The sequence below is a fragment of the Ranitomeya variabilis genome, chromosome 3 (assembly GCF_051348905.1).
Source record: "Ranitomeya variabilis isolate aRanVar5 chromosome 3, aRanVar5.hap1, whole genome shotgun sequence".
In the NCBI taxonomy this organism is placed as follows: Eukaryota; Metazoa; Chordata; class Amphibia; order Anura; family Dendrobatidae; genus Ranitomeya; species Ranitomeya variabilis.
In genome coordinates this window covers 208,890,851-208,903,874 of record NC_135234.1, presented here as the reverse complement: position 1 = coordinate 208,903,874, position 13,024 = coordinate 208,890,851, and the positions used below count along the sequence as shown (strand labels likewise).

General features: G+C 44.5%; 1 protein-coding gene across 13 annotated transcripts in view; it reads right to left on the bottom strand.

The window, feature by feature from the left end:
• Window positions 1–4,683: 4,683 nt before the first annotated feature.
• NFASC (neurofascin) overlaps window positions 4,684–13,024 on the bottom strand; it is a 181,264-nt gene continuing 172,923 nt past the window's right edge. For 12 of the 13 annotated variants that reach the window (XM_077295075.1, XM_077295082.1, XM_077295071.1 and 9 more), the window contains one exon: window positions 4,684–7,663. In XM_077295075.1, coding sequence (XP_077151190.1) covers window positions 7,432–7,663 — 232 coding nt within the window. In that variant the 3' untranslated portion in view covers window positions 4,684–7,431. The remainder of the gene's footprint in view (window positions 7,664–13,024) is intronic. The other variant, XM_077295084.1, reaches the window with a different exon arrangement.

The window sequence follows — 13,024 nt, the reverse complement described above, 5'->3', positions numbered from 1 at the left end:
TGGTAACCAGGGTAAACATCGGGTTACTAAGCGCGGCCCTGCGCTTGGTAACCCGATGTTTACCCTGGTTACCAGTGTAAAACATCGCTGGTATCGTTGCTTTTGCTTTCAAACACAACGATACACGGCAATCGGACGACCAAATAAAGTTCTGGACTTTATTCAGCGACCAGCGACATCACAGCAGGATCCTGATCGCTGCTGCGTGTCAAACTAAACGATATCGCTAGCGAGGACGCTGCAACGTCACGGATCGCTAGCGATATCGTTACAAAGTCGTTTCGTGTGAAGGTACCTTTACTGAAAGAGCATCTACTGGGAAAAAATGAACTTATTTCCTCCTGGGAGATACCGGCCTTCAGCCATAGGGGCAAGTACAGAGTGGCTACCTTTTACAGCACCACTCACTGTGATGTGATCAGCCATTGTAAGCATGCTTAGCAGTTTGGCAGCTTGCTCTGCAGGGCATTTATGCAGAGTGACCTGCCAACCCAAGTGCCGGGGCACGTTTACAGCAGCAGCTCAAAGCATAGTGAGTGGTCATTGTAACCACTCTGTGCTCACTCCCATGAATGAAAACTGGCGGCTATTGGGAGGAACTAAGTTCATTTTTTCCTGGGAGCAGCAGCATTCGTAAGGTGTATAAGCATGAAAAGTGTCAACACATAATTCTAAATATATTTTGACTGCTGTACATAAATAATATGAATGTAGAAAAAGGTGTTTTTTGATAGAATGCCTGTTAAAGTTGTTGTCCCAGGACTATGGGCCCTAATAAACAAGAATATATTTTAGTTCACAGAGAGACAGTCTAGTATTCAAAAAAGAAATTTCAACTTTTTTTATTTTGATCTCTTAAAAAACAAGAAACAAAACCGTACATGAAGGCTGAATTACTGTTTTCCACCCTTAAAGGGGTTGTCCGGTCCAAATTGATATGTCTGCAGCCACTCTATGTGACTGCAGACTTATGAATGTCTCCAGCACACGCACTGTGCACTGCGGGATTCACCGGTTTCTGAGCCGATGCGTTATACATACTCCCGGCCCGAGCCCACTTAGTGGACGCGGCCTCGCTCCATACACTTGTATCAAGTGAGGCCACGCCCCAACTAAAGACGTAACCATCCAATGGGCTGACTAGGGGGCATGGCCTCATTCCATACAAGTGTATGGAGTGAGGCTGGGCCCATTAGATGGACTCTGGCCGGGAGTATGTATAACGCATACACACCCTCCGTTCCCTGAAAACTCTTACAGCGCACACAGTGTGTGTGCTGGTGGGATTCATAAGTCTGCAGTCACTCAGAGTGACTGCAGACTTATCGATTTGGGCCGGACAACTGCATTAATCATAGTCAGGAATTGGCATAACATTTGTTTGTTGGTTGAATGGATTTCTATGCAGGCATAAAATGGTTGTTTTCGGCATCACCCCATGCAAACGGGACATGAGTTACTAATACCACGATACTGTATGTGGGACACATTGATTGTAGGAGCACTCTTTCTGACTCCATCATTGCCTGCGGGTCTATGCAAACAAGCCAGTAAATCAGCTTTAGACAACTCAATCGTCGCTTACTACTGGCCTGACATTGGCTGTAATTTTTATCATACATACTTTTTTTTTGTCCTACTAGGGGGCACGATGCAGTAAATCCTATTATTTGCAGATCACTGACAGTCTGTTAGGCCATCCTTCCAAGTTATTGATTTGCAGCAGTGTGATCACCATGATTACATGGCTGCCTAAAAACAACGCATAGTACAGCAAAGTGTTATAAAAAAATGCTCCTGTAATTACATTACGATGTTAAATTCTTGACATGAGGCCAATTCGTCAGGGGACTTTTTCTTGTGGTGCTCCCTAATGGCCAGTGTTACAGTATGTCTCATACACAACCACTGAGCGCCAAAAGAAGTATATGATAGCTATATATATATATATACAGTACAGACCAAAAGTTTGGACACACCTTCTCATTTAAAGATTTTTCTGTATTTTCATGACTATGAAAATTGCACATTCAGACTGAAGGCATCAAAACTATGTGGAATTATATACTTAACAAAAAAGTGTGAAGCAACTGAAATTATGTCTTATATTCTAGGTTCTTCAAAGTAGCCACCTTTTGCTTTAATGACTGCTTTGCACACTCTTGGCATTCTCTTGATGAGCTTCAAGACTTCAAGAGGTAGTCACCGGGAATGGTTTTCACTTCATAGGTGTGCCCTGTCAGGTTTAATAAGTGGGATTTCTTGCCTTATAAATGGTGTTGGGACCATCAGTTGTGTTGTGCAGAAGTCTGGTGGATACACAGCTGATAGTCGTACTGAATAGACTGTTAGAATTTGTATTATGGCAAGAAAAAAGCAGCTAAGAAAAACAAGTGGCCATCATTACTTTAAGAAATGAAGGTCAGTCAGTCTGAAAAATTGGAAAAACTTTGAAAGTGTCCCCAGGTGCAGTGGCAAAAACCATCAAGCGCTACAAAGAAACTGGCTCACATGAGGGCCGCCCCAGGAAAGGAAGACCAAGAGTCACCTCTGCTTCTGAGGATAAGTTTGTCCGAGTCACCAGCCTCAGAAATCGCAGATTAACAGCAGCTCAGATTAGAGACCAGGTCAATGGCACACAGAGTTCTAGCAGCAGACACATCTCTACAACAACTGTTAAGAGGAGACTTTGTGCAGCAGTTCTTCATGGTAAAATAGCTGCTAGGAAACCACTGCTAAGGACAGGCAACAAGCAGAAGAGACTTGTTTGGGCTAAAGAACACAAGGAATGGACATTAGACCAGTGGAAATCTGTACTTTGGTCTGACGAGTCCAAATTTGAGATCTTTGGTTCCAACCACCGTGTCTTTGTGCGACGCAGAAAAGGTGTACGGATGGACTCTACATGCCTGGTTCCCACCATGAAGCATGGAGGAGGAGGTGTGATGGTGTGGGGGTGCTTTGCTGGTGACACTGTTGGGGATTTATTCAAAATTGAAGGCATACTGAACCAGCATGGCTACCACAGCATCTTGCAGCGGCATGCTATTCCATCCGGTTTGCGTTTAGTTGGACCATCATTTATTTTTCAACAGGACAATGACCCCAAACACACCTCCAGGCTCTGTAAGGGCTATTTGACCAAGAAGGAGAGTGATGGGGTGCTACGCCAGATGACCTGGCCTCCACAGTCACCAGACCTGAACCCAATCGAGATGGTTTGGGGTGAGCTGGACCGCAGAGTGAAGGCAAAAGGGCCAACAAGTGCTAAGCATCTCTGGGAACTCCTTCAAGATTGTTGGAAGATCATTCCCGGTGACTACCTCTTGAAGCTCATCAAGAGAATGCCAAGAGTGTGCAAAGCAGTCATCAAAGCAAAAGGTGGCTACTTTGAAGAACCTAGAATATGACACAACAAAAAAGTGTGAAACAACTGAAATTAAGTATATAATTCCACATGTGTTAATTCATAGTTTTGATGCCTTCAGTGTGAATGTACAATTTTCATAGTCATGAAAATACTGAAAAGCTTTAAATGAGGTGTGTCCAAACTTTTGGTCTGTACTATATATATATATATATATATATATATATATATATATATATATATATATATATATATATATATATATATATATATATATATATATATATATACACACACTCACTGGCCACTTTATTAGGTACACCATGCTAGTAACGGGTTGGACCCCCTTTTGCCTTCAGAACTGCCTCAATTCTTCGTGGCATAGATTCAACAAGGTGCTGGAAGCATTCCTCAGAGATTTTGGTCCATATTGACATGATGGCATCGCACAGTTGCCGCAGATTTGTCGGCTGCACATCCCTGATGCGAATCTCCCGTTCCACCACATCCCAAAGATTTCATGTTGTTTACGCCAAATTCTGACCCTACCATCCGAATGTCGCAGCAGAAATCGAGACTCATCAGACCAAGCAACGTTTTTCCAATCTTCTACTGTCCAATTTCGATGAGCTTGTGCAAATTGTAGCCTCAGTTTCCTGTTCTTAGCTGAAAGGAGTGGTACCCGGTGTGGTCTTCTGCTGCTGTAGCCCATCTGCCTCAAAGTTCGACGCACTGTGCGTTCAGAGATGCTCTTAGGCCTACCTTGGATGTAACGGGTGGCGATTTGAGTCACTGTTGCCTTTCTATCAGCTCGAACCAGTCTGCCCATTCTCCTCTGACCTCTGGCATCAACAAGGCATTTCCGCCCACAGAACTGCCGCTCACTGGATTTTTTTTCTTTTTCGGACCATTCTCTGTAAACCCTAGAGATGGTTGTGCGTGAAAATCCCAGTAGATCAGCAGTTTCTGAAATACTCAGACCAGACCTTCTGGCACCAACAACCATGCCACGTTCAAAGGCACTCAAATCACCTTTCTTCCCCATACTGATGCTCGGTTTGAACTGCAGGAGATTGTCTTGACCATGTCTACATGCCTAAATGCACTGAGTTGCCGCCATGTGATTGGCTGATTAGAAATTAAGTGTTAACAAGAAGTTGGACAGGTGTACCTAATAAAGTGGCCAGTGAGTGTATATATATATATATATATATATATATATATATACACACACACACGCACACACGCACACACATACACACTGGAACATTTCACAACAATGACTCCAGTTTAATAAGTTTCCATTGTGAAATAGATTAAAGAGGCAATTACATCATTTTTTTATTGGCTAAACCAGCATAAATGTATATATAATGTACTGTAAGTGTGGTAATATGGTTACCCAATCACCATCTTCCCTGGTTTCCATTGCCAATCCAATCCCCTTCCGAGTCACGTGACTGATATTCTGACGTTCCAGCTCACACTGGGGTCTATATGTGAGCCAGAAGTGGCTTTTCCAATGTAAGAGTAAGAGGCTTCATCGGGTTATACTGTACTAGTGACTTCCAGCTCACACATAGACCCCACAGTGAGCTTGCGAGTCGGAATAGCTGTCACATTACCCAGAAGCGGACTGGAGAGGCGCTGAAAACCAGGAAGGATAGCGATGAGTATACTACAACACTTACACTACATAAACATTTACACATGTTAATACAATGACAAGTTTGGTGGGAGTGCTTTTTTAATTGAAGGACAGCTCCTTTAAGCCCTTGAGAAAAGTTCTATAATAACAAGACTTATAACTAGATCATCAATACCCATTATTTCACCGTTACAAGAATAAAATAAGAGAAGAAAAAGAAAGAAAGGAATTTATTTCATTGTTTTACAGTGATTAAAAAAGACAAAACAAGGAACAGACAACAGATAAACTGATTAGTGACATGCAGCTCTCTGCTTGCTCCAAACAACAAAGAAAACATAACGAAACAGGAGGTTCTTTTGTGAAAACACTGATATCTCGCTCTTTATCAGGGACGGGACTCTTCAGCATCTAGGAGTCGGGCAACTCTCCTATTGGAGGGTCTTTTTTTGGGGGATATTTTCTCATAAGATAAGAATGGCAAAGAAAAAGCGCTAAAGAAAAAGATGAGTCTCCGTACGACGCACTGTGGTTTTCCCCCCCTTGTGGTGTGCAATTAACCCTTTCAGCACCAAAGACCAATATGGGCTACCCAATCCATACTATATAGAGTCCAGTATTATGCTAGCGGTTAATGTACAGTGAAGAAGATATAAATATATTAGTGTTTCTTTGAGTGGTATTTAAATATGGATATACAGTAAGTCGCTATTTACAAGACATACTCAAACAAAAGATATGAAGGAGTCTTTAGTGCAAAAGGAGAGACAAGGCAGAGTGTGTGTGTGTGTTACAGAAATCGAGCGGTTGGGGCATCTATGTGTCACTACACAATGGATAGCATTTGTTTCTGGTGATTGTTAAGGCCAGATTTGGCAAAGCTTCAGAATACAGCTTTAGATATACCAAGGCAGTGCCAGCTCCCCTTAATATGTACACACTCTGCCAAACCCGATATGTATTCACAGGTACAGCAGTGGAAGTTCCAGCCTCCTCCTTGCACACCAAAGGCATTATTAGCTCAGGTTCAGCAGGGATAGCACATCTGTAAGTCCTATTTTACTTGCACCTTTGCAATGACGTTAACATTCATACAGCGGAAACACAGCAAGGGTGCCACGCTCTCCCGAAAAACACACATTCATATGTACACATGCGCAGCAGCAATGCCAACGTTACACACATTCACTTTGTGTACCTGCTGTCACAATTAGCAGCAGTGCCACCTCCAAGGTCACAACATTCATCATATTCACAATCATTTACACAAATCCTAGGTGCCAAAAGGAACAGGCACCCAGTATTATTGATGGCTCCTTCCCACCCATTCTGGCGCCAACGCGTAGTATTTCCCAAAACAAAAGAGAGTTAGAACTGGGAGATCTGAAAAAAAAAAATAACAGAGGACATGGATGGACACATTTTCTGCATAGATTGTTAGTGGCACAAAGATTAAGGATGTATGCAAATAATGGGGACAATTGTGTCCTTAGTACCATTTCTTGTGTTGCCTAATATCCTCTGATATGGTTTACCGAGTGGCTCCCCTCATATCCTTCCGGCAGCTAAGAGAATTAATGGCAGAAGGTTGCCGGTGGAAAATCAGACAATGAGATATGTGACGGTAGCAACTACAATCAATGGACAACCGCTCCATGATGTTGGGGCATGTCCAATGGCAGTGCCAGGCTCCCACAAGCAGTTATAGCAGAGGATTCAATAATGTCCAGAGGGGAATGATAATGAAGCAACACGGATCCAGAGTGCCTTATTGCCCTATATGGTCTATATTACAGAACACCCTGGAGCACAACAAAAAAGTTCACATTAAAAATAAAGAGGTAGGGGAATTAATAGTTATCATAACCGCTTTGCTAGATGGGGAATTAGTTAACAAGGTGTTTTAGACCACCCATCCCATTGCTTTATCACATTGCAAAATAAGAAAAAAAATATACATATGTTCCTTTCAACCCAATCAGAAGTTGTCATCTACTGGGGCAAAACTATCATCTTGAGGTGAAAGACGGTAATTCTTCTCTTTTTTAGGATGAATCCTGTATACAATGAAAATCAGACCACAGTGACTAGGTCTTCCTCCTGTGGAACTGAATGGAACTACAGTCAATAGATTGAAAGGCATGGCTAAGGGAGATGTCCCGGCATGTAATACTGTGCATGACGGTGGACAAAGAATGTAGCAGCTGTAGAAGAGGATAGCTGTCCTTGATTCCATGTCTCCTGGCGGTTTCCCAACTGCAGATGAGGTTGTAATGATAGTAGGAATCTGCGCAGCTGAATGTCTCTTATTGTAATCTAGCTGGGAGGAAAGGGTATTTTATAATCCCAGGAGAGTTTAGAGAGGCAAAGACATGGAGGTGGTAGTATCTGAGACGGGATGGGAATGGAAATTGTCCTATGCCAGGGAATATATGGCATTGACCGGTGAGGTGGCTTCTGAACTTTCATTACCCTCTGTTTCATCTTTGTCCTTTTTAACAGTATACTGCCCTATAAAGGAGCCATCTTCATTAAACTGTCCTTCTCCTCCTTCCCCGTAATCCACAAGACTGTCATCACTCTCCTGTTGCTTTATGGTTCCATCTATTGAGGTCTGACTGCCCTGAAGTGGTTTGTTGTCTTCATCACTAGAAAAAGGACAAAAGAACAAGTACAGTTATGGTTGGCAATGTAATAGTTGTAGGATCTCAGACTTCATGAAATTTGGGATTATAACACCTAGGATGCTTATTGAGTTGTAAAATGTTAAAAAAGCATTAATCAGTGAGATTATAACAGAGTGGTCTGTCCCATTAATTTTAGATCAGTGGCATGCTACACAAAAAGCGCACTAAGCTGTTCCCATAGTGTGTCGAAACCATCAACTACCAGATCAGGCATGGATGCTTTTCAAACAGAATACTGATATTTGGTAACAGCAGGGCCAGGCACAGAATAATATAATGGAAAAAGTTATAAGCTTATTACCCCCTTCACCCTCTAAAACCCAAACAATACAACAGAATTTATATATTACAGTTATAAGGCCTTATACATGGCCTTTAAAGCACTGATCTTTTATGCAAGAGTTTCTGTTAAGCTTCGTAGTGTTAAAGAAACCTGGAAGAAAATATAATAACCAACAACCTGTGCTTGGCAATATTTGCAGATGGCCGACAGTGCTGACAAGGCCAATTGTATATAAATGCACATTATCTGCTGAGTTCTGCTGTTTAGCTTTTGGAATGTAGGAAAATTAGACAATGCAGCGGTTTGCAGATACAATAATTGGGAACTGAAGTGTCCAACATTCACTGAATCCCGGATAGCCTGGTACAATATGTGATTTTATGCTTTACATTTGGGTGTATGACAATGTATAATGTTTCAAAGTGAGGCATACTACTGGTGTTCTTTTAACTAATGTAAAATGATGCCTTATTCATGCATAATATTGATTATTAGTTAAATCAGATTTCAAGCTAAATAATTCTACTGTTTGCATGTACCCAGAGGCGTATCTGGCGGGGGAAGACCGAGCATTTGCCCCGGGTGCAGAAAGCAGGGGGCGCAGTCGGGCAGCCTAATGCGGCAGTCCACAGTGTCTCCCCCGGCGGCTGCATTCTGCTGCCCCCCGGACTGAGAGTCATGCTGACAGCCAGCACAGAGAAGCTGCAGCACGTCCGAGTTTCCTCTCACACAGACAGCAGCGCCGCTGGATGACGTAATCATTCACCGGCCGGCGAGTGTGTGTGTACGTGTGTGTGTGTGTGTGTGTGTGTGTGTGTGTGTGTGTGTGTGTGTGTGTGTGTGTGTGTGTGTGTGTGTGTGAATAGCGCTGCAGGGGTATGTGCAGAGGTGAATGGTGCAGTGTGTGTCTGTGTGTGTAGGGGGATAAGGCAATGATGGGGCAGATGGGGAGAAGGAAATGATGGGGTGATGGAAAGAGCAATGATGGGGATGTGGAGGAGGAGGAAATGATGGAAGTGGTGGAATGGGCAATGATGGGGGAGGAGGAATTGATGGATGTGGTGGAAAGGCCAATGATGAGGATGGTGGGAAGGAGGAAATGATGTAGGTGGTGGAATGGGCAATGATGGGGGTGGTGAGGGAGAAGGCAATGATGGAGGTGAGTGAGAAGGCAATAATGGTGGTAATGGAAAAGACAATGATGGGAGTGGTGGGGAAGGAGGCAATGAATGGGGGTGGTGAAGGCTGTGATGGAGGTGGTGGAAAGGGCAATGATGGGGGTAATGGAGAGGGCAATGATGGGGTGGTAGGGGAGAAAGCAATGATGGAGGTGGTGGAAAGGGCAATGATGGGGTGGTGGTGGTGGGAGAATTGTTATGATCCTAGTGGCAAGGATCGCAGGTCGGACTAGCTAAGTAACTGAACAGACTACTAGCTCTGGGGAAGTGATAACTAGATTGACCGCAACCTGATCCTATCCGCAAACAACTATAGGCAGCCGTGGAACGTTACCTAAAAATCCTAGACGTCTCTTCACGGCATGAGAAACTGACTATTCCTGGAGGGAAAGAAAGTCCTCTCTTGCCTCAGTGGAATGACCCCAAAGATATAGAATAGCCCCCCACAAATATTAACGGTGAGTTAAGGGGAAAGCACAAACGCAGAGATGAAATCAGATTTAGCAAATGAGGCCCGCTAATACTAGATAGCAGAAAATAGGAAGGGAACTGTGCGGTCAATAAAAAACCCTATTCAAAATATCCACGCACAGATTGCTCGAGCCCCCGCACCAACTAACGGTGCGGGGGAAGCAACTCCGTACCCCAGAGCTTACCAGCAAAAAGAAATCACATATTAGCAAGCTGGACTAGACTCATCATACACAGAAATCATATTGCAGGCAGATGAGCAAAAAATATTCAAACAGAACTTAGCTTATCCTGAAGAGGCAGAAAACGAGATAATCAGGAGTAATCAGAATAGCACTGAATACATTGCCAGCCGGCAACAAGTGGAAGTGAAGCAGAGCTAAATAGGAGCCTCCCTGGTGAATAACGAGGCAGCTGATCCAGCCAGACCCGCAGGATAATAAACCAAACCACCAGGGGGAGCCAAAAAACCAAAGTCACACAATACCATCTGTGACCACAAGAGGGAGCCTGAAAACGGAGTTCACAACAGTACCCCCCCCTTGAGGAGGGGTCACCGAACCCTCATCAAAACCCCCAGGGCGATCAGGGTGAGCCACATGGAAGGCACGAACCAAATCGGCCGCATGAACATCAGAGGCGACAACCCACGAATTATCCTCCTGACCATAGCCTTTCCACTTAACCAAATACTGAAGCCTCCGTCTAGAAATACGAGAATCCAAGATCTTCTCCACCACGTATTCCAATTCTCCCTCAACCAGCACAGGGGCAGGAGGCTCAACCGAAGGAACCACAGGCACCACATACCTCCGCAACAACGACCGATGGAACACATTATGAATAGCAAACGATGCCGGGAGGTCCAAACGAAATGACACAGGGTTAAGGACTTCCAAAATCTTATAAGGACCGATAAACCGAGGCTTAAACTTAGGAGAGGAGACCTTCATAGGAACAAAGCGAGAAGACAACCACACCAAATCCCCAACGCGAAGTCGGGGACCCACACAGCGACGGCGGTTGGCAAAGCGCTGAGCCTTCTCTTGTGACAGCTTCAAATTGTCCACCACATGATTCCAAATCTGATGCAACCTATCCACCACAACATCCACTCCAGGACAGTTAGAAGGCTCCACCTGACCCGAGGAAAAACGAGGATGAAACCCTGAATTACAAAAAAAAGGCGAAACCAAAGTAGCAGAACTAGCCCGATTATTAAGGGCAAACTCGGCCAATGGCAAAAAAGTCACCCAGTCGTCCTGATCAGCAGAAACAAAACATCTTAAATAGGTTTCCAAAGTCTGATTAGTGCGCTCGGTTTGGCCATTCGTCTGAGGATGGAAGGCCGACGAAAAAGACAAATTAATGCCCATCTTAGCACAAAAGGTCCGCCAAAATCTAGACACAAACTGGGATCCTCTGTCGGAAACAATATTTTCAGGGATCCCGTGCAAACGAACCACATTTTGAAAAAACAGAGGAACCAACTCGGAGGAGGAAGGCAACTTAGGCAAGGGCACCAAATGGACCATTTTAGAAAAACGATCACACACCACCCAAATGACCGACATTCTCTGAGAGACAGGGAGATCTGAAATAAAATCCATGGAAATGTGCGTCCAAGGCCTCTTCGGGACAGGCAAAGGTAACAACAAGCCACTGGCACGAGAACAGCAAGGCTTAGCCCGAGCACAAATTCCACAAGACTGCACAAAGGAACGCACATCCCGCGACAAGGAAGGCCACCAGAAGTACCTAGCCACCAAATCTCTGGTACCAAAAATCCCAGGATGGCCTGCCAACACCGAAGAATGAACCTCGGAAATAACTCTGCTGGTCCATCTATCCGGGACAAACAGTCTCTCCGGTGGACAACGGTCAGGTCTATCCGCCTGAAACTCCTGCAGCACTCGTCGCAAATCTGGGGAGATGGCAGACAAAATCACCCCTTCTCTGAGGATACCAGCTGGCTCTGAATCACCAGGAGAGTCAGGCACAAAACTCCTAGAAAGAGCATCAGCCTTCACATTCTTCGAACCAGGCAGGTATGAGACCACGAAATCAAAACGAGAGAAAAACAACGACCAACGAGCCTGTCTAGGATTCAGCCGCTTGGCCGACTCGAGATAAATCAAATTCTTGTGATCAGTCAAGACCACCACACGATGCTTAGCTCCCTCGAGCCAATGTCGCCACTCCTCAAATGCCCACTTCATAGCCAACAACTCCCGATTACCAACATCATAATTCCGCTCGGCAGGCGAAAACTTTCTTGAAAAGAAAGCACATGGCTTCATCACAGAGCCATCAGAGCTTCTCTGCGACAAAACAGCCCCCGCTCCAATCTCAGAAGCATCAACCTCGACCTGGAAAGGAAGGGAGACGTCTGGCTGACATAAGACCGGAGCCGAAGAAAACCGGCGCTTCAGCTCCCGAAAGGCCTCCACAGCCGCAGGAGACCAATTAGTAACATCAGAACCCTTCTTGGTCAAATCCGTCAATGGCTTAACAACACCAGAAAAATTAGCGATGAAGCGACGGTAAAAATTAGCAAAACCCAAGAACTTCTGAAGACTCTTAGAGCATGCTGAGATAACATGAGCTGAGTCACCACAGTAAAAGCACAACCCATTTTGCCGTCTATAATTTTGCCGTTCACTTCTGGTCAGAATTCTATCACATTGCATAGACTCAGGTGTCTGTCCAGAAGACACCGCCAAATGGTGCGCAGGTTTGCGCTCCCGCAAATGCCGATCAATCTGAATGGCCAGAGTCATTGACTCATTCAGACCTGCAGGCGTAGGGAACCCCACCATGACATTCTTAATGGCTTCAGAAAGACCTTTTCTGAAATTTGCAGCCAGGGCACACTCATTCCATTGAGTAAGCACCGACCATTTCCGAAATTTCTGGCAATACACCTCTGCATCATCTTGCCCCTGAGAGAGGGCCAACAACGCTCTTTCAGCCTGGTTCTCAAGATTAGGTTCCTCATAGAGCAATCCAAGGGCCAGAAAAAACGCATCCACACTGAGCAATGCAGGATCCCCTGGAGCCAATGCGAAAGCCCAATCTTGAGGATCGCCACGCAAGAAAGAAACAATAATCTTAACTTGCTGAACAGAATCCCCAGAGGAACGAGGTTTCAACGAAAGAAACAACTTGCAATTGTTCTTAAAATTCAGGAACCTAGATCTATCTCCAGAAAACAACTCCGGAATAGGTATTCTAGGCTCTGACATAGGACTGTGCACAACAAAATCCTGAATAATTTGTACCCTTGCAGCAAGATGATCTACACTGGAGGCTAAACTCTGGATATCCATATCAGCAGCTGAACTCAGAGCCACACCAAGATTAAGAGGAGGAGAGAAGCCAGACACACAG